The sequence below is a fragment of the Pteronotus mesoamericanus genome, unplaced genomic scaffold, assembly GCF_021234165.1.
Source record: "Pteronotus mesoamericanus isolate MK-2021 breed Mesoamerican mustached bat unplaced genomic scaffold, CSHL_Meso_final contig_105, whole genome shotgun sequence".
Lineage (NCBI taxonomy): Eukaryota > Metazoa > Chordata > Mammalia > Chiroptera > Mormoopidae > Pteronotus > Pteronotus mesoamericanus.
Genome location: NW_026555006.1, coordinates 3,039,297 through 3,061,500, shown reverse-complemented (window position 1 = coordinate 3,061,500; position 22,204 = coordinate 3,039,297). Strand labels below are relative to the sequence as shown.

At 36.5% G+C, this 22,204-nt stretch overlaps 2 protein-coding genes across 2 annotated transcripts in view; both read left to right on the top strand.

Moving 5' to 3' along the window:
• FAF1 (Fas associated factor 1) overlaps positions 1–22,204 on the top strand; it is a 394,387-nt gene that overhangs the window by 16,824 nt on the left and 355,359 nt on the right. The gene's annotated exons all lie outside the window — the stretch shown is intronic.
• Positions 13,054–14,689, top strand: LOC129070026 (keratin, type I cytoskeletal 18-like). The gene is given in 2 exon segments (XM_054572875.1): positions 13,054–13,312; positions 13,315–14,689. Coding segments are annotated over 2 exon segments (1,290 nt in total). The 5' UTR covers positions 13,054–13,077; the 3' UTR covers positions 14,370–14,689.

Genomic DNA, 22,204 nt, shown 5'->3' with positions numbered 1-22,204 from the left:
TTTCAGTACCTGTGCAGGTTCATGGTGCAAGAGATAAATTTACAGATTCAAGAAGTTCATTGAACACCAAGGAGGATTAATTCAAAGAAAACTGTTCATAGATACATCATAGTCAAAGTGCTAAAAATCAAAGATAAGAGTCTTAAAAGTATTTAGGGGGGAAAAGGCATTTTATGAAAAGAACAATGACAAGACTGGTAGTTAACTTCTCATCAATAACAGTGAAATACAGGGCAAAATGGAATGATCCTTAAGTGCAGAAAGAAAGAAAAAGTCAAACTAGGATCTTATACCTAGCAAAATTAATCTTCAAAAGTGAAAGTGAAGATATTTTCAGACAATAAAGCCTGAGGAGATATGTTGCCAACAGACCTGAACATTATAAGAAATGCTAATGATAGTTCCAATCAAGGTGGAGGCATAGGTAAACATGCTGCACCTCTGTGCACAACTACAGCAAAAAGTACAACTAAACTATAAAACATATTTCACCTAGATTGCCAGAAAACCAAGCTCTGTGGAAGACTGACAACCAAGAATTTAAAGAAGCCACATTCATCCAGACAGACCATGATACTAAGAGAGTCAAAGCAGCTCTACCTAATACACAGAAATATAGACAGGGAGGCTGCCAAATTGAGGAGACAAAGAAACATGACCCAAATGAAAGAACAGAACAAAACCCCAGAAAAAGAAGTAAGTGAAATGGAGATAAGCAACCTATCAGATGTAGAGTTCAAAACACTGGTTATCAGGATGCTCAAAATAATCATTTGGTACTGCAACAACATAAAAAAGACCTAGGCAGAAGTGAAGGCTGCATTAAGTGAAAGAAGAAAAAACCTGCAGGGAACTAACAGTGGAGGGGGTGAAGCCAAGGTTCAAATCAACAACTTGGAACATAAAGAAGAAAAAAGCATTCAATCAGAACAGCAAGAAGAAAAAAGAATTAAAAAAAATGAGAATAGTATAAGGACCTTCTGGGACATCTCCAAATGTACCAACATCTGAATCATAGGGTGCCAGGAGGAGGAAGAGCAAGATATTTAAAACTTATTTGAAAAAATAATGAAAGAAAACTTTCCTGATTTGGTGAAGGAAATAGACATACAGGCCTAGGAAGCACAGAGAATCCCAAACAAGGTGGACCCACAGAGGACCACACCAAGACATATAATAATTAAAATGCCAAAGGTTAAAGATAAAGAAAGAGTCTTAAAAGCAGCAAGAGAAAAGAAGAGACTTACCTACAAATAAGTCCCAATAAGACTGTCTGCTGATTTCTCAAATGACACTTTACAGCTTGAAGGGACTTGCAGGAAGTATTCAAAATGATGAAAAGCAAGGACCTACAGCCCAGATGATTCTGTCTAGCAAAGCTACCATTTAGAATAGAAGGGCAGATAAAGTGCTTCCCAGACAAGGTTAAACTAAAGGATTTCATCATCACCAAGTCATTATTATATGAAATGTTAAAGGGAACTGTCTAAGAAAAAGATCAAAATTATGAACAACAAAATGGCAACAAGTGCACAACTGTACACAACTGAATCTAAAAAACAAACTTAGCAAACAAGCACAACAGGAACAGAATTATAGATATGAAGATCATTTGGAGGGTTATCAGGCTGGGAGGAGGAAGAGGGAGAATGAGGAAAAGGTGCAGGGATTAAGAAGTGCAAATTGATAGGTACAAAATAGACAGGAGGATGTTAAGAACAGTATAGGAAATAGAGTAGCCAAAGAAATTACATGCATGGACCATGGACATGAACTAAGGGAGGGGATTGCTGGAGGGAATGAGGGTACCAGGCAGAAGGGGGCAAAGGGCAAAAAATTGGGACAACTAATAGCATAATCAATAAAATATATTTAAAGAAAAAAGAAATACTAACAGGAATTCTTTAGGCTGAAGAGAAATGATACTAGATGGAAACGTGGTTCTTTGAAAGAAATGAAGAGAACTTAAAATGGCATACATGTGGGTAAATATAAAAAATTATGTCTCCTTTCATTTTTAAAAAGTTGATTAACACAAATAACAATACATAGTAGAGTTTTATATTTTCCATAGAAGTAAAATACACAGTAGTAGCTGAAAATATATAAATAGATTCTCTTGTAAGGTTCTTACATTATATGGAATGTGGTAATAATATTAACTCAAGATAGACTGATAAGTTATGGATGGATGTTATAATTTGTTGAATGAAAAACAAATAGAAGAACTATAGTTAAGAAATCAGTAAAGGAGATGAAATGGAATGTTAAAAACAGTCAACCTTAAAGAATGCAGATAAGGAAGAGAACTGAAGGAAAGCAATTGGGACAGCTTACAAACACACAAAAAGATAGACTTAAACTCAACCATATCAATAGTTATTAATACATTAAATGTAAATAGACTAAACAGTAATCAAAAGGGTAGAGATTGTCAGATTAGGTAATAAAGAAAAACTGGTTTATATTGTTTAGAAGAGGGACATTTGAAATATAGAGACTCAGGTTGGAAATAAGAGGATGAAAATGATTACAAAGCTGGTATGATTAATACCAGACCAATCAGACTTTAAGATAAGCAGTATTACTAGAAATAACATTCTGGCCCCCTCTCTTTCTACTTTCTAAACCTGTGTAAATCATGGGGCTTTTTGTTTTCTTATCTATAAATAGCAGTTAATATTTGAGCTCTTAAGCTAGGCACTTTATTTGAATTACTATCAATCCTTGTAGTAGCCTTTCAAGATAATTGTTATTCCCATAGTATGTGTGAGAATATTGAGGCCCAGAGAGGTCAGTAACTTTGATAATATGTCACAGGGCTTGTAAGTGACAGAGCTTGAATTTGAAACCAGTTCTGCTCTGATTCTGAACTTGATTTTTTTCACTGCACATTGTTTCCTGCTAACATACTTCCTGAAAAGGACTCTACCCTATGGCTTTGCTTCTTTATCAACATACCTAATTGGAAGAGCTATCCTGATGTCCACCTAGGTCCAATTAGTTCATCATGCCCTTTTGGAATCCATTCCTCTTTAAGTCTAATAAGAATAGCTATATTCAGGTGTTATCAATAGGTTGATTGAAAATATCACAATGTCAGTCTTGACATTATGATTTTACTCTTCATCAGTACAGTTCAAAGATAATTCCCTTCTGAAATACTTTAACTACAGCCCCAAATTCCCCTAAGTCAGTAGTCATTTGCTTAAATTTTGATTAAGTTAAATGGAAGAGGTCAGGTGGCTTAGATAATTAGTGTCCACGTGGAAAAAAGATACTGGCATTTTAAAGCCTACTGTGAATTCTTTATTAAATTGTATAATGCATGTTATTTGCCTCTAAGAGTTGTAGACTATAAGTTACTGATACTTGTGTAGTCTTTTTATCATACTTATAGTTTCTGGTCGGACTGAATCCTTTTAAATTACAGTTTACAGTAATGCTATAAAAAAGCTAAGTATGATTTGTTTGTGCTCATTAAAGAATTAAAAAAATCTCTGGATGTACTTTGTTGCCTGAAGTATTGTGATGCCTGAGAACAGGAGCTTTATCTTTCTTCCACAGTTATTTCCAGGCATTGCCTGGCACATGGTAGGCACTAAGTTAAATATGTTTTGGTAATTTTATTATTATTATTTTTCCCAATTATTGTTGCCTAAAAGTCTTTTGTAAAAATTAGTATTTAATGAAGTTCCCATAAAGATGTGTTAAATGTTTGCTCCCTCTTATGTATATAAAGGAGACTGTAAGCTATTATAATGAATCTGTTCTGTAGTTTTGTTATTAAAACATGTACTAGTAAAATTTAGCAAAATTTTCCTCTTTTTGGAAGGATATTAATCCATACAGTGTTATCAAGTTAATAAATTTTTTAGTTCACATACACTAAGACACATAGAATTCATGCTTATGTATCATTTATTCACTGTCCAGGATAAAATTTGTATACTGTTACTCAGACCCAAATTTAATAGCATTTTTGAGTGCATCCTTTCTGCTTTCTGCATATAAATTACATGAATCATGAAATCCTGTTTTAGTTCTAAAACAGTATTAGATATTTTTGGATATAAGTAAGAGTATTAGTGAGTGTAGTATTTCCTAATGGTGTTAAGTAATCCTTGTTTTGATCAAACTGAAATAATTCATTTGCCTTCACATCTTTTGAAATCAGAATGCTTTACCAAGCTTTTTAAAAAATATATATATAATTCTAAAGAGTGAATTTAACAGACTATAAGCAGCTGGGCCTTGTGAATGCTTTGACATGTAGAAAAATATTTTCAGAACAGGTGTATATCCTTGATATTTTTCTTATAATGTACTTAGAGACTTTCATATTACTTTCTTTGACCTATTCATTTCTGTTTACTTCTGTCACTAATAGTAGGAGTTAAATTTCATTTTGAGACTGTTTTGGAATAGAAAACAGTATTCTCACCATTTCAGAAGAATTAGATTTTATGTGTCAGAGACAAATAGCATGAGCTAAATGGGCTCTGTAGAGTAGATGTTGATCAGTATGGCTCACTTGCTGGACAGATGAGCTGCTCTGAAACCAGTCTAACTGTGAGCATGATGCATATTCCCACCTCAACAAAATCACAACTTATCTGTCATTAACTAAGGGAAACAGACAAAAAAACAAAACAAACTTTGTGGTGGTATAATATTCATGTAGCAAGGAACGCAAATCATGAAAATATAATTTGATGAACTTTCACAAAATGAACACATTGATGAAATCAGTACTCAGGTTAAGGAAACAGAATGTATGCCCTGACCAGTGTGGATCAATTGTTTGGGCATCAGCCAGCAAAGCAAAAGGTCTCAGGTTTGATTCCCATTCAGGGGATGTATCTGGGTTGTGGACTTGGTCTCTTGCTGGGATGCAGAGGAAAGGCAATTCACTGATGTTTCTCACATCGATGTTTCTCTCCTTCTCTTTCTCCCTCCCTTTCCCTGTCTTCAGAAATTAATAAAAATCTTAAAAAGAAAAAGAAAACAATGTAAATAAACCTTCTGGTCATCCCCTCATGCTCTAGGATAACCCAGCACTTTGAACCTAACATTATGTGTTAATTTTGCCTGTTTTTAAACTTCATATGCATGAAACCATATAATGGGCTTTTTATTCATTCTGTGGTAAAATATACATAACAAAATTTTATGACTTTAACCATTTTTAAGGGTACAACTCAGTGGCGTTAAGTACATTCACAGTGATGTGCACCATTGCCACCATTTATCTCCAAAATTTTTTCATCTTCCCAAACTGAAACTCAATACACTTTAGCTCCTGGCAACCACCATTCCACTTTTTGTCTCTTTGGATTTGACTATTCTAGATATCTAAGTGGAATCATACAATATTTATCCTTTTGTGTCTGGCATATTTTACTTAGCATAATGACCTCAAGGTTCATCCATGTTATACTATATTTCAGTATTTCCTTTGAAAGGACTGGATAATATTCTGTTAAATGTCTGCAGGGTCTGTCTGGAAAAAGTCCAGCTATTGTGATAAAATGAAAATGGTTTGCACAACATCAATATAAGCTGGCAGCCAAGGAGAGTGGACTGAAATGCACATGTGTGAACAATGACAACTTCACTGTACTAGTCAGTGGGGGTGGTAGATACCATTCAGTGAGCATGTGTACTGTGTGGCCATAGCATTCAAAATAACTGAGAAAGTAGTGACGAATCTGCATCAAATTTTGCATTAAGCTTGAACATTCCTCCACTGAAACTATTTGAGTGATTCAGAAGGCCACAGCTATGGGAAACTGGTTATTGGTAGCTTCATCACGACAACACACCTGTTCATGCATCATATCTTGTGCAGAGTTTTCAGGCGAAACATCAAATCATCCAGGTGACTCAGCTCCATTACAGCCCAGATTTGGTGCCCTGCAACTTCTGGCTTTTCACAAAACTAAAATCACTTTTGAAAGGGAAGAGCTTTCAAACTGCTGATGAAATTCAGGAAAATACTATGGGGAAGCTTATGGTGATTTGCGAGGTCCCAAGGTGCCTACTTTGAAGGGAAGTGAGGCATCATTGTCCCTTGTACAGTGTTTCTTGTGTCTTCAATAAATATCTCTTTTTCATATTACATGGCTGAATACCTTCTGGACAGGCCTTGTATAACCAGAAGTGGAATTGCTGAATCAGTTGATAATTTTAATTTTTTGAGGATATAGTAGACTTTGTCATATTTATTTTATATCTTGGGACCTTATCCATTCCTTTATCATTCTGGAAGGTTTTTCTTTTTAAAAAATTGAGAGGATTTACTATATATAGTCATTTGTGATTAAAAAAAAGAAAGTCTTTATGACTTTTTTCTTTCTTATTCTTGCTTTATTGCATTGGCTACGTCCTTCTGTACAATGTTGACTAGAAGTGGTGACAGCAAACACCCTTGCCTTCTTCCTAATCTTAGGAAGAAAGTATTCAGTGTTTCACTATTTAGAAGGATGTTAGTATAGATTTTTCATAGATTTCTTTCATCAAGTTGAGAAAGTTTCCTCTATCCCTAGTTTACTAATTATTTTTTATCATTCAGTAATGAGTGTTAAATTTTGTCAGATACTTTTGTTTCTCTAGTGAAATAATTATACAAGGGTTTCCCTCCCACCCCCTGCCAAAAAAACCCCTGGCATTATATTCTGCAGGGTGGCCGCCTTGTAGTACACAGGCTTCCCCTGCTAGGTGAGTGTTCTAGAAACCCATGTGTCTCTCAGTGTACCAGTTGACATTGTTGTGAGAGGCTGCATTCAGCTTCAGTGAGGTTTTTTTTAAAGACTGTTTCAATGGCATTTGCCCATATCATAGTGGGTAATTTATGAATGCACTTGTCCATACAGTGCTGAGTGTTCAGCAGGTTTTGACCAAAAATAGTATGACTCCAATGCCCCACCCTCCCTATTCACCTGATCTCGCCCCAGTGACTTTTTTTTTTTGTTTCTTTGGATGATAAAAGTCCTTAAAGAGAAACGTTTTGCTGTGGAAGAGATGAAACAAAAAATGACAGAAGCACCGAAAGACATCAAAATTGATGAGTTCAGAAACCATTTTGAGCAATGGAAAAAAACCATCTTGATAGGTGTATTGCATCAAATGGAGATGCAATACACCTATTTGAAGGTGACTGAAGTTTAGACATGTAACAATAAATACACAATTTTTTATAAATATATTCTGTTGGTTTTTTTTTTGACGCCACTCTGTAGATTCTTTCTAGTGGCCTTAATATAGTGAATTACACTGGTTTCTTTATATTAAACCATCTTTGCTGGAAGAAACACCGCTTGGTCATCTTGCATTGTTCTTTTCATATATTTCTGGACTTGATTTTGTTAAGGATTTTTGCGTTTATGTTCACAAGGAAAATTAGTCCAGATTTGTAGAAATTGTGGACCTTGCTCCTACTAAATGTGAGTGAGGTAATCCAGCAGATGAGTGATAATGTGTATAAATTACAATAGCACATTGTGCTATAACCGTACTTTTTCAGGGATGTAATGCCTGCTGCTTTTCTTTGGTCTTCTAAATTTTGCATAGATTTTTTTCCTTGTGACCATTCCTGACCTGAAAATACTTGCGAAGAAATTTTCAGAAACGTAGTTTTAGTGTAGATAAATCTGAGTCCAGCAGATATCACATCATCTTGGTTATACCTTCTGTACCTCTTTATTTTCACCTTATTGTTCCAGGGATTACATGGCTTACTTAGTACAGTCTATCCTGAATTATATCAATTCATACATAATGTATAAAAATTTTATATTTCCATTTACCTCTTCCTATCCTTTGTTTTATTCTTGTCATGTAGTTCTACATGTGTTAGAAACCTCACAATTCATTGCTATTATTTTTGCTTTAAATTTATTTTTAGGAGAGGGGAAAGGAGAGAGAGATGGAGGGAGAGAAACATCAATGCATGGTTGCCTCTTGCAAGCCCCCTGCTGGAGATCTGTCATACAACCCAGGCATGTGTCTTAGACTGGGAATCAAACTGGCATCCCTTTGTTTCCTAGGTTGGCACTCAGTCCACTGAACCTCACCAGCAAGGGCACAATTCATTGCTATTATTTTTGCTTTAAAGAGTGAATTGCCTTTTAAAGAATTTAAGAAGCAACAACACAAAAAAGGCTTGTATTTACCCACTTATTTACCATTTTTGGCACTGTGTCAGTTATCATTTATTTCCCTTATGCCTGAAAAAACTTCACTATTTCTTGTATTCAAGAAAGATCTATTGGTGAGACATCTCCTCAGCCCTTTTTTGCCTGAAATTTCCTTTATTTTGCCTTTTCATTTTTTTTTTTTTTTTTTATTATTAAGGAGTTTGATACATTGGTAAACTTAATTGGTTTGGGTACGTAAAGACATTTTGGCAAAGTATTAAAGGAAAATTGCTTGAGATGTCAAGTCTCTGCTACTTTATAATTTTATTACTCTGCTTTTTTCTTTTGATAAGAAAAGTTGATTTATTTTTGCAGTTATAACTGCAAAAATTTGTGAAATTCACATTTGGTTAAATGCACTCATCCTAAGTGGACAATTTGATGAGTTTTAATAACTGTATATACCCCTCTATTCAGCCCTATTATAAAGATGTAGAATGTTTCCACTGTTTTGGAAAGATTTTCTGATGTTCTGTTCTAGTCAATTCCCATACCTCATGGGAAACCACTGTTCTGATTTCTATCATGATAAATTAGTTTTGCCTTTTACTGGACTTCATATAGATGAAGTCATACTGTATGTAGTGTTTTGCATCTTTCCCTTAACATTATACTTTTGTGCTTTATCCATATATGAGTATATAGTAATTTTTAAAAATTGCTGAGTAGTATTCAGTTACCCCAATAAGTATATAGAACATTCTCATTGCTCCAGAAAGGTTCCTTCAAGGTCTCTTCTGAGTAATCCCCATACCTCACAGGAAACCTGATTTCTATCACTATAGATTAGTTTTGCCTATTATTGTACTTCCTATAGATGAAATCATAAAGCATGCAGTGTTTAAGTCAGATTTCTTTTAACCTAATGCTTTTGAGGATCATCAGATACATGTATTATGTATATTTCTCCCAGTCTGTGTTTTGCCTTTTTATTTTACTTTAGAACCTGGTTTGTTATATGAGGTCTTGACCCCTGGTTGGTCCTGAAGTGTAATTTTTTTGTCTTGTAAAACTTCCCAAAACTATGCTCTGTTCTTCTTTTTTAAAGTTTTATTTATTTATTTCTAGAGAGAGGGAAAGGTAGGGAGAAAGAGGGAGAGAAACATCAATATGCAAGAGAAATATCAGTTGGTTGCCCCTTGCACACCCCTTGCTGGGGACCTGACCCACAAACCAGGCATGTGCCTTGACAGGGGATTGAACCAGCGACCTTTTGTTCCATAGGATGATACCCAACCCACTGAGCCACATCAGTCAAGATTGTGCTCTTTTCTTGTCTTTCTATTTTTAAAATTTATTTAATTTTAGAGGAGAAGGGAGGGAGAAAGAGAGGGAGAGAAACATCAATATGTGAGAGAAACATCAATTGGTTGCCTCTCACATGCCCACACCTGGGACCTGGCCTGCAACCCAGGCATGTGTCCTGACCGGGAATTGAGCTGCCAGACCTTTTGGTTTGCAGGATGATGCTCAACCCACTGAGCCACATCAGTCAGGACATCTTTTCCTTAGAGGCTTTTTACTAAGGTTTTTAGCTTTCTAACCTGTAGATGCCTGAAACTTATTAAATGTTACTTGACAGACATTATCTTTGAGGCTCCCAAAATTTCATGAATAACATTATAAGGCAAATAATAGTCTCAGACAGAATAGAATTAAATGGAAAGTGACATTTCAGACAGAGAATCATGAGAACAGAAAAGGAAGAACTCTGTTTAAAGGGCTTTATACATGAAGGACTTTAAGCCTTAATGGTGGAAAATTTAAGTCATTTTTGGCGTTTTCTCTTACATCTCAAAGTGGAATGTGATGAGCTGCTAAGTAAAATTTGTCAGATTTTTGTTTTGATGCTCTAGTTACAGCAGTTTTGGGAAAGCAGTTTGCCAATGGGCTATGTATGAAGAAGAATTGATGGTAGACAATTAGAGAGTAGAATTGATTCATTCTGTTTATTCTTATTTAGGGGAAATATGTTTATATTAAAAATGCTTTTTATTGGCCTGTAATAATTTTTTAAATGTACTTATATGGTACTATAAACCAAATTACCTGTTTGGTGTATTTGAAAGTGAATGGAGAAAAGATCAGTCTTTAAAATTCTGCTAAGATTGAATCAAAGTTGTAAATGCCAGGTTCTGATATTTCTGAGAAATGTGGCCTAAATAGTGAGAGGGGTTGGCTGACTTATCAGGAATCCATAGTCTGGTCTTTTGCTTTGCTAAGTTAAATGTGTGATTTTTATTTATTACCCATCAGTGTTGATGGTCTGGGAAATTCATTCAGAATAACAGATTTATTAGAGACAGATTTGTTATCTAGAATATCAGTTTACAATGGGGCAGGCATTTTTTACATTGACCACAATACTTGTAACTATTATTCAGAACATCCTTTTCTTGATTTAGGATACTTGAGAATCCAGTTTAGTCATCAGAACATGGGTTGGTAAGTGTGGAAGCAGAACAAAGTACCTGGATTGTTTGGGGGATGGTTTTACCCTGGCTGTGGTAAATCTAGGGAACTTAATATTTCTCTATTTTTAGCATTTGTGTATTCATACTGTTAGTTTTCATGAGTACTATTTTTTTCGTATCTTTAGTCTTTTTTTATAGTAACTCTTTTGGTCATTAATGAAAAAATTCTTACTTTCTGATTCTTTTTTCCCTTATATTAAATGTACCCTTCTGTAAAAAATTTAAGGTGTATATTTGTATGATTAGTTTGATATTTATCTCCTGTTGCTCACAGTTTTCTCTTCTTAATGAAATTGGAGAACAACCCAAGCCTTCTTAAGGCTGTGCTACAGATATTCTTCCTTTTTTTGATGTTAACACCTTGATGAAATTTTCAGGGTTATAATGGAAAGATTGAGTACTTTGGTATTCTAATTCTAGATTCAAATCCTGTTCTGCTGTCAAGTAGCTGAGCAACTTGGACATGCTGCTTGATCTCTAAGCTTAAGTTTCTTCATCAGTGATATTTTATCTTTTAAGGATGATAAGAGTATTATGAATTAATATGTTTAAAACACACGAACAGTGTGTAAGTTTTGTTTTATAAAATTCATCCAGCCATTCATTCCTTTCAACAAGTATTCACTGAGTGAATGATCTGCTATGTGTCAGGCCATCTACCATGCACCAGGATTATAACACTGACAATGGTACTCAGTGATATCTCCATTTACGGCATTTAGAATCTAGGAAGGGAATCGAGGCAGATAAACAGCCAATTATAATACAATAAGTGCTATTATAGTTGATAGAGGTGTATTTATAAGTATTTTTAGAGGTGTCATTAAAATGCATTAAAAATGCATTGTCAGAATATTTAAGACTTTTCAAGGCTTGAGTCCCCCAACTTACCATGCCTGGTTAATTTCTGTGAATTGACTGTATGCATAACTTAAATGAAGGAAATATTTGTATGAAAGATAGCTCATCAGAATTCATTTTTGGTGTGGCTTCTACATTTAAAATTTTTTTAAAAGAAAAACTTAGTATTCAAGAAAATCTTTGAAATAAAATTATTTAAGAAACAAACTGGTTTAGTGATGGAATATTTTCTGCTATTAAACTGTTTGGCAAAATATGCACTTGAGGCGTGGCACTGTTTGGCATTTATAAGCATTTACAAACTTGTGAGTAGGTTGCATCAGTGTAGAATCATATGTCATCTTATTTTGGGAATTGGTAGAGACATGATTTATTTTTCTTAGTACACATTGCCAATGGACACATCTGTGTAGGTTGTTACAACCAGAGTAATGATGTTAAAAAGAACAATGACAGCACGACCATGTCTGGTAAAATTTAAAATAGTATATCAGTGGTCATTTTTAATAGCAACAAGAGTTTTGCACTGAGTTAAACAAAGTGATTTACCTGAAAATATTTAGCTGGGGATTAGGAGGTGGCAGGACTCCCTTCTGTACTGGTGGTTCTCAAATTTTAATCAGTGTAAGAATCACCTGGGATGCTTAGTAAAAGTATATGTATATGTGTATGTATATTCTAGAGACCTACTTTCAGAAAGTCCAATTCAATAGTCTCAGGCAGAATCCAAAATTCTGTAATTTTTAAAAAAGATTTTATTTATTTCTAGAGAGAGGGGAAGAGAGGGAGTGAGGGAGAGAAGCATCAATGTGTGAGAGAAAAATTGATCGGTTGCCTCTTGCATGCCCCTAACTGGGGACATGGCCCGCAATCCAGGCTTGTGCTGTCATGGGGAATTGAACTGGTGACCTTTGGTTCATGGGCCTGAAAAACCTGTATTTTTAATAAGCGTTCCAGGTAAACCCGAATTAGGAGGGGAAAGGATTATAACTGTAAATTACACTTTAGTCCACCAACATATAACTTTTTTTTAAGGGACTGTATTGAACTAAAAAACTTCTGTACAGCAAAAGAAACTGCCAGCAAAACAAAAAGGTAACCAACTGAATGGGAGAAGATATTTACAAACAAGAGCTCCGACAAGGGGTAGATATCCCAAATATATAAAGAACTCATACAACTCAACAACAACAAAAAAACCCCCAAAGAATCCAATTAAAATGGGCAGAGGTCCTGAACAGACGCTTCTCCCAGAAAACATACAAATGGCCAATAGACATGTGAAAAGATGCTCAACTTCACTAGCTGTTTAGGGAAATGTGAATCAGAACTATAATGAGATACGACCTTATACCTGTTAGAATGCCTCTTGTCAGCAAGACAAGTAATATTGATAAAAATTGTTGGAGAGGTTGTAGAGAAAAAGGAACCCTCTTTCATAGCTGGTGAGAAGGCAGACTCATATAGCCACTGTGGAAATCAGTATAGAGGTTCCTCAAAATAAGACTAGAGTTACTGGCAGCTTCAACCTGAGTCTCAGCTTCATGCCTTCCTCCCTGAACAACATGAGCTACAGCACACACTCCAGCTTTTCCACAAACTACTGGACCCTGGGCTCCATGCAGTTGCCCAGCTGCTGGGTCTGGCTGGCCAGCAGTGTATCCTGCGTTTATGCAAGCAGTGGGGGCTCGGACTCCCAGAAATCAGTGTCCCACTCCACCAGTGTGCAGGGCAGGTGGGGATCTGCGGGCCTGGCTGCAGGAATGGTTGGTGTAGCAGGCATGGGGGCATCCAGACTGAGAAGGAGGCTATGCAATCCCTGGCCTTCTACCTGGAGAGGGTGAGAAACCTGGAGACTGATAATCGGAGACTGGAGGGCAGAATCCACGAATACCTAGAGAAGAAGGGACCCCTGGTCAGAGATTGGGAGCATTATATCAATACCACTGAGGACCTGAGGGCTCAGATCTTTGCAAATTCTTTGAACAGTGCCTGTATTCTGCAGATTGACATTGCCCATCTTGCTGCTGATGATTTCACAGTCAAGTATGAGACAGAGCTGGCCATATGCCAGTCTGTGAAGAATGACATCAGTGGGCTCCAAAAGGTTATTGATGACACCAATATCACTTTGCTGCAGCTGGAGACAGAGATTGAGGCTCTTAAGGAGGAGCTGCTCTTCATGAAGAAGAGCCACATGGAAAAAGTAAACGGTCAAAACCAGATTGCCAGTTCTGGGTTGACCATGGAGTTGGATGCCCCCATATCTCAGGACCTCAGCAAAATCATGACAGACATTCGGACCCTGTATGACAGACTGACTGCAATGAACCAAGAGGGGCTAGGCAAGTACTGGTACCAACAGACTGAGGAGAGCACCACAGTGATCACCACACAGACTACTGAGATAGGAGTTGCCGAGAGGACAGTCACAGAGCTGAGACATACGATCCAGTTCTTAGAGACTGACCTGGACTCAATGAGAAATCTGAAGGCCAGTTTGGAGAACAGCCTGAGGGAGGTGGAGATGCATTATGCCACGCAGGTGGAACAACTCAGTGGGATCCTCCTGCACCTGAAGTCAGAGCTGTCCCAGAGCCGGGAAGAGGGGCAGTGCCAAGCCCTGGAGTATGAGGCCCTGATGAACATCAAGGTCAAGCTGGAGGCTGAGATTCCTACCTACTGCTGCCTACTGGTAGAAGGGGAGGACTTCAATCTTGTTGATGCCCTGGACAACAGCTACTCCTTACAAACCATCCAAAAGATCACCACCCGCAGGACTGTGGATGGCAAAGTGGTGTCTGAGGGGAACAACATCAAAATTTTGAGGCATTAAAGACAGTAGAAGTGGGACATCCCTTGATGGGTCAGGAGGCCAAAAAATATTTCAGAGTTCATTGAACATTAAAAAAAAAAAAAAAGAATAGTTACCATATGATCCAGCTCTCTCCCCTGGGTATCTACCTGAAAAACTCAAAAACATGCACTTACAAAAATATATGCACCCCTATATTCATTGCAGCATTATTCACAGTGGCCAAGACATAGAAACAACCAGTTCCTTCAGTAAATGAATGGATAAAGAATATGTGGTACATATATACATTGGAATTCTACTCAGTCATAAGAAAAGATGTAATATGGCCATTTGTGCCAACATGGATGGACTTAGAGAATATTATGCTAAGCGACTTAAGTCAGAAAAGCTAAGTACCATATGATCTCATTTATATGTGAGATACAGAACTGAAACTCACAGACATAGCTGTGTAATGGCTACCAGAGGGAAGGAGGGTTGAGGGTAGTAAAGGGGGCCAAGTATATGGTAGTGGAATATGATTTTACTTTGGGTTGTGGACACACAAGCAATATACAGATCATATATCACAGAAATGTACATTTGAAACCTATGTAATTTTATTAAGCAGTGTCACCCCAATAAATTTAATTTAAAAAGATTCAAATCTGGGAGAAACAAATTCAGAAGAAGACCTGAAACATGGGGAAGACAAAGCCAGAGCTTATAAAGGTAAAAATCACAAGTTTGTAACAAAAATTTTTGTATTAGCTCAGCTATCTAACATAGTGTGATGACTAGTTCTAAAAGCATTGGTCAGATCCAGGTCATTAGACTTTGAGATAAGTATGTTCCAAGATGTGCTTATATGGCAAGTACAAAAGACCAAGGGTTCCAACCTCATATAGGTTATCTATGTAAATGAAAGATTTTGGCTGGTGAAATGGATTGGCTTCTTTCAAGGTGAGTCTAGAATCCGTGGTATGGAGGAAGTTCAGGATTTGGTTTCAAGGCTGGTTCAAAATTTTATGAGCAAGATGAGCATAAACCTCTACATGACTTCTCAGCTCCATTTTAGTTTTTTGGACATAAATGACTTTGATGGAAGTTTCCATTCACAGATGTATAGAAAAAAAAAATCATTGTGTATATATAGGGTTCAGTAGTATCCATGTTTTCAGGCATTCACTGAGGATCTTGGAACCTCTAGTAGTTCCCTTCTCTATAAGGGGTAACTACTGTATGCAGTCATGTGCCACATAATGACCTTTTGGTCACCAGTGGACCATATATATACAACTGTGGTTTAATAAGATTATGATGGAGTTGAAATATTCATATTGCCTAGTGACATTGTAGCTGTCTTAATGTAGTAGTGCAATGTATTACTCAAGTGTTTGTGGTGATACTGGTGTAAAACTACTGCACTTTTGGTAATAAAAAAGTATAGCATATACAATTATGTGCCGTATATAATCCTTGGTAATGATAATAAACATGTAACTGGTTTATGTATTATGCTATACATTTATCATTATTTTAGAATGCACTCTTCTTATTTATAAAAAAAATGTTTGCTGTAAAACAGTATGCTGTGTTATTCTGGTTGTAGTCTTATACATCTTACATAATGAAGCTCATTTACTACATCACTTGAATTCCATCATTTCCTCTTGTGCTTTATATATTCTTGTGTTAAGATCATCATAGCCTCTGAGCATACAAAGTCTACTGCTGATGTTGCCAGTAAAAGGCCATGGCCAGTGATTGACCTTGATACAAAATTGAGAGTGTCTCCTATACAAGACAGGACCTCTCTTTCAAGACTGGAAAACAGTGCCTGTTTTATCTGATACACAGAAACCAACACAGTGTTAAGGAAAATGAAGAAAGGAATATATTCCAAAGGAACACAATAAAAGTTCTGGAGTAGATATTAATGAGATAAAGTGATTTCCCTGATAAGAGAATTCAAAATAATTCTTATAATGAGGCTCATCGAAGTCAAGAGAACAATGTATGAACAAAGTGAGGATTTCAACAAAGAAATATAAAATATAAGAAAGAAGATAAATTACAGAGCTGAAGAATACAATAACTAAACTGAAAAAGTCCATGAAGGGGGAGAGAAGCAGATCAGATGAAGTGGAAGAAAGGAGCAGTGAACTTAAAAGATAGGGTGGGGGTTCATCTATTCAGAGAAACAAAAATAACAACATAGAAGAGTGAAGATTGCTTAAGGAACATATGGGACAACATCAAGCAGATTAATATTTACATTATTGAGGTTCCAGAAGGAGAAGGAAGAAAGAGGCATAAAACTTAATTGAAGAAATAATGGCTGAAAACTTCCCTAATCTGGGGAAGGAAACAAGACACCCAGGTCCAGCAGTCCCAGAGAGTTCTAGATAAAATAATCCAAAGAGAACCATACAAAGACACATTTGTAATTAAATTGTCAAAGTTAAAGACAAAGAGAGAATCTTAAAAGAAGTAAGGGAAAAAAAAAAAACAAACGTTACATGCAAAGGAACTTCCATAGGACTATAAGTAGATTTTTCAGCAGACACTTTGCAGGCCAGAAGGAAGTATTCAAAGTGCTAAAAGAAAAACCAGCAACTAGGAATATTCTGTCTAGCAAACTTGTCCTCCCATACAACAAAAGCTGAAGGAGTTCATCACCAATGGAATGGACTTACAAGAAATGTTAAAAGAACTTCTTTAAGCCAAAATGATAGAGTGTTAATTAAACAGGAACATATGAAAATATAAATCTCACTTTTTAAAGTAAATATATAGGTAATCTAATGTTGTAATTGTGGTGGGTCAGTCACTTATAAACCTAGTATGAAGTGTAAGTGACAAAATGAAAATAACTACAATAGTCTGTTAATGGATACTGAGGATAAAAAGATGTAAATTGTGGCATCACATACATAAAATGAGGGGATGTAGAGTAAAAATGTAGATTTTTATAATGCATTCATACTTGTTATCAACTTAAAGTATATTGTTATAAATATAGTTTATTTATGAGGCTTACTTAAACTATATTTATAACAATATACTTTAAGCAAGCCTCACGGTAACCAGAAAGCAAAAACTTAGATACACAAACGATAAAGAAAAAGGCATCTAAACATACCTCTATGTAATGTTATCCAGTTACAAAGGAAGAGAGCAATAGAAGAAGAAAGGGACAGAGGAATTACAAAACAGCCTGAAAACAATGAACAAAATGGTAGTATGTTTATACATATGAATAATTACTTTAAATGTAAATAGACTGAATTCTCTAGTCAAGAGACATAGTCACTGAATAGATTCAAAAAGAGGATCCAACAATGCGCTGCCTACCTGAGACTCACTTTAGCTTTAAGGGCACACAGACTGAAAGTGAAGGGATATTCCATGCAAATGTAAGCAATAAATGAATGAATGAATATATAAATAAATAAGGTAGCTATGTTTATAGCAGACAAAACAGATTCTAAGACAAAGACTTTGGTAAGATACAAAGAAGGTCATGATGCAGGGTCTGGCACAAATAACGCCCATTTTTTATTACAAAATCTTTTATTACAAAATCATGAGCATGTAATTCTGTAACATAACAATATCACACACAAACACACCATACGACATTTTAGGTGAAATGTTCAAATTGCTTTCCATCTTGTGCGAGACATTCACCTATGGTCAAGCAAGCCTTTCTTCTGCAAGCCTTTCTTCTGCCTGTATAATGATGAAGGCATTAGTTCACCAAGAGGTTTTAACATTTGTAAATTTTATGCATCTGCATATGAGCACCTAAATATATAAAACAAATGTTAATAGGTCAAAAGGAATAAATAGAAAGCAGTACAATAGTAGGAGACTTTAATACCCTTCTTCAATGGATAGGTTATTCACACATAAACCAGTTAGAAAACATTTCCCTAATGAATGGGGATGTTGATCATCTTTTCATGTGCTTCCTGTCCATTTGTATATCTTTGGAGAAATACCTGTTCAAGTCTTTTGCCCATTTTTAAATTGAGTTGTTTGTCTTTTGATGGTTGAGTTGTAATAGTTACTTATATAATCTGGATATTAGACCCTTATCAGACGTGATATGCAAATAATTTCTCACATTATATAGGTTGCCTTTTCATTTTCTTGAGAGTATTCTTTGATGCACAAATATTTTTAATTTTCTTGAAATCTCATATACATGCCTTTTTTTGTTACTCATGCTTCTGGTGTCATATGTAAGAACCCATTACCAAATCCAAGGTCATGAAAATTTACCCTTATATTTTTCCTAAGAGTTTTATAATTTTAGCCCTTATATTTAGGTTGTTAATCCTTTTTGAGTCATTTATTGTATATGTTGTGGATATCCAGCTATCTCAGTCCCATTTATTAAATAGGCTATTCTTTACCCATTGAATTGTTTTGTTACCCTTTCCAAAAATCAGTTGGCTATAAATGTGTGGGTTTATTTCTAGACTCTCAATTCTGTTATGTTGGAATGCATATCTATTTTATGTCAGTATCACATGTTTGAATTATTATAGCTTTGTAGTAAATTTTGAAATAGGGAAGTGTGAGTCTTCCAAATTTGAATCCTTCCTCCCATCCCCCAAAGATTGTTTTCACTATTCTGGGCCCCCTGCAATTCTGTATAAATTTGAATTTGAGGATCAGTTAGTTATTCATTTCTACAAAAAAGGTTGTTGGAATTTTGATAGAAATTACATTGACTCTGTAGATTACTTTTAGTATTGTCCTTTTAATGATACTAAGTCTTCCATTCCATGAACATTCGACATCTTTTCAATTTTCTCTTAGAAGTGTTTTGTAGTTTTAATTGCACAAGTCTTTAATTTCCTTGGTTATATTTAATCTTAGATGTTTTATTCTTTTATATCATAAAAGTAATTATTTCCTTAATCACTGTTCATTGCTAGTGTACAGAAATAAAATTGTGTTTTGAGTGTGGATCTTTAATCCTGCAACTTTGCTGAACTTATTAAATAAATAGTTGTGTGTGTGTGTGAATTCCTTAGAATTTATATATATATATAAGATCATGTCACCTAGGAGTAGGGATAGTTTTACTTCTGTTGACTTAAATGTATTTTATTCTTTTTTTCTTGCCTAATTGATCAGGGTAGAATTTCTAATATAAAGTATTAAAAGTGGCAAAAAAGTGGGCATTGTTCCTGCCCTTAGAGCAAAGGCTTTTAGTCTTTAATCACTGAGTATAATTTTAGCTTTGTGTTTTTCATAAATGTCTTTTATCATGCTAAAGAAGTTCCCTTTTATTCATAAGTTGAGCATTTTTATCATGAAAAGCTGTTAGATTTTTCAGATGCCTTTTTGTTGTCCTGTCATTTGAACTGATCTTTGTTTTATTTTCCTTTAGTCTGTGAATGTCATGTAATGATTTCTCTATTGAGCCACCTTTGTTTTCAATGCTGGAATAAATCCCTCTTGATCATGGGGTATATACCCTTTTAATTTATAGTTGGTTCTAGTTTGCTAGTATTTTAGGATATTTGCATCTATATACATACTGGATATTGGTTTCTAGTTTCCTTTTCTTGAACTCTCTTTATCGGACTTTGTAGGGTGATGATGGCCTCAGAATAATGTAGGAAATGTTTCCGCCAGTACTTTGCAAGAGTTATGAAGGATTGATATTAATTCTTCTTTAAATGATTAGTAGAAATCAACAGTGAAGGCATCTGGTCCTTCGCTTTTTTGCGGGGGAGGCTTTTGTGTATTGATGCCATTTCTTGTTATAAGTAAGTTTGATATTCTGTTCCTGAGTCAGTTTTGCTGGTTTTTATGTTTCTAGGAATTTTTCCATTTAATCTAGGTTACCTGTGGTTGTCACATAATTGTTCATGGTATTATTGTTATGTATTTATTACTTAAGGTCAATAGAAACATCCCCACTTCCACTTTGACTTTAGTAATTTGAGTTTTATTTTTTTAAATCAATCTGGCTAAAACAAGATTTGTCAATTTTGTTAATTTTTTTGAAGGACTAAACTTTGGATTTATTGAGCTTATTGTTTTTCTATTCTTTATTAATCTGTAATCTTATTTTTAAAGATTTTATTTATTTATTTTTAGAGAGGGGAAGAGAGAGAGAGAGAGAGAGGGAGAGAAACATCAATGTGTGGTTGCCTCTCATGCGCCCCTCCAACTAGGGATCTGGTCCGCAGCCCAGGGCCCAGGCCTGTGCCCTAGACAGGGAATCGAACCAGTGACCCTTTGGTTCACAGGCCAGCACTCAATCCACTGAACCCCACCAGCCAGGACATATTAATCTCTAATCTTTATCATTTTTTCCCTTTTGCTGGCTTTAGGGTTACCTTTTTTTCCCCCTGCTTCTTAAGATGTAAAGTTAAAAAAAAGATATAAAGTTAGATTATTGATTTGAAATCATTCTTCTTTTTAAATGAAGATCCATGCAGCTATACATTACTTTTTGGTCATAAAAAAATATCTTGTGGGGATCCAAGATGGTTGCAGAGTAGCTGGAAGCTCTGTCTACTTGCTCCCAGACTGGACTGGTCTTGCAGCTGAACCACAGAGCCACCAACTTGAAAATCCAGCAGAGAGTGAGAGAGACATGTGTGAGTGAGTGCATATGTGAATGAGAGTGCAGGGCGTGTGTGTACGGGGCAAGAGCCTGCCTGCCTTCAGGGCACTTGGGAGCAGGTGGCCTGGGCTCTACCAGCAGAGCAACTGCCACTGTAGCTGCCTAACCCAGCACTTCTGGCTGTGCAGATTCAGGGTTGCTGTGGATTGGCTCAGGAGTTGTGAGCCTTGCGGGTGGACAGAGATGGCTGGTGAGGTGCTGCCTGCAGCACGGTGGGACCAGGCCCACCTGAGGCTGAGAGTCACTGGAGGGAGTGGGTGAGAGTACCTCACCATCGCCCTATGTTATAGTATTGTGTGCAGGACTCTTCGCAGTGCCATCCGGGAGAGATCCAGAGAGAAACTTTATCAAAAATTGTCAGAGGTTCTGACAGGCTTTGGCCAGCCCTGACCGAGAGAAACTTAGTGATTTTGGGGGAGTGGGAATGTGTGGAGAACAGGACCCCCAGGGCTCATTGCTGCAGCATGAGGGCTACATAGAAGCTCTTTTAAAAGAGGAGTTGAGATGAAACTCGAGACTTGGCAGGGATCTGGTCCTTGCATGCACATGCATTGGCTTTGCAGACAACTCAGAGGTGTAGAGTCATGCTGAAGGGACTGTGGGACGCAACCCAGCATGGCTGCTGAGCAGCAGACTGTCCAGAGTGGAGAGTTCGGGCGCAGTCTCCAAAGAGAGAGGGCAGGCTGGGTACTGGATGACTAGACAGAGCTACTGTCTGCTCCAAGCAGGGAAGAGCTATCCCTTCTACACAGGGTGGCCCCTTGCATGAAATGGACAGCTGATTCACCCAAAACCATACATTATTGGAAAGAATCTGGGACAGACCAAGAAGTGTGGCAAGGGGGTGGGGAAACACTCCCACTGTCTTCCTGGAAGACTAAACAGTGTCCTCCCGGAGGTGACACAGTGTTCCCACCCTCCCGAGCACTCCAGAGTACCCCCTCTGGAGGCAGGTGGAAAAGGCTTCTTGGGTCATTAAATGAACCACTCCTGGGCCCTGGCCTGATGGAAAGCTGGCAGGGCAGAACAGTGGGGACCAGACAAATCTGGAGGAGACAGCCACAGACTATGGATCACTTAGTCTCGAATAGGCTGCCTAGAGGCAGACTAGGACATCATATGACATTTCTAGCAGCGGATTCAGAAAGATAAGACAGTGGTAAACACTGGGTTCTACTGAGACGAATTCCACTGCGGTCTTCATTGATGCTTTATG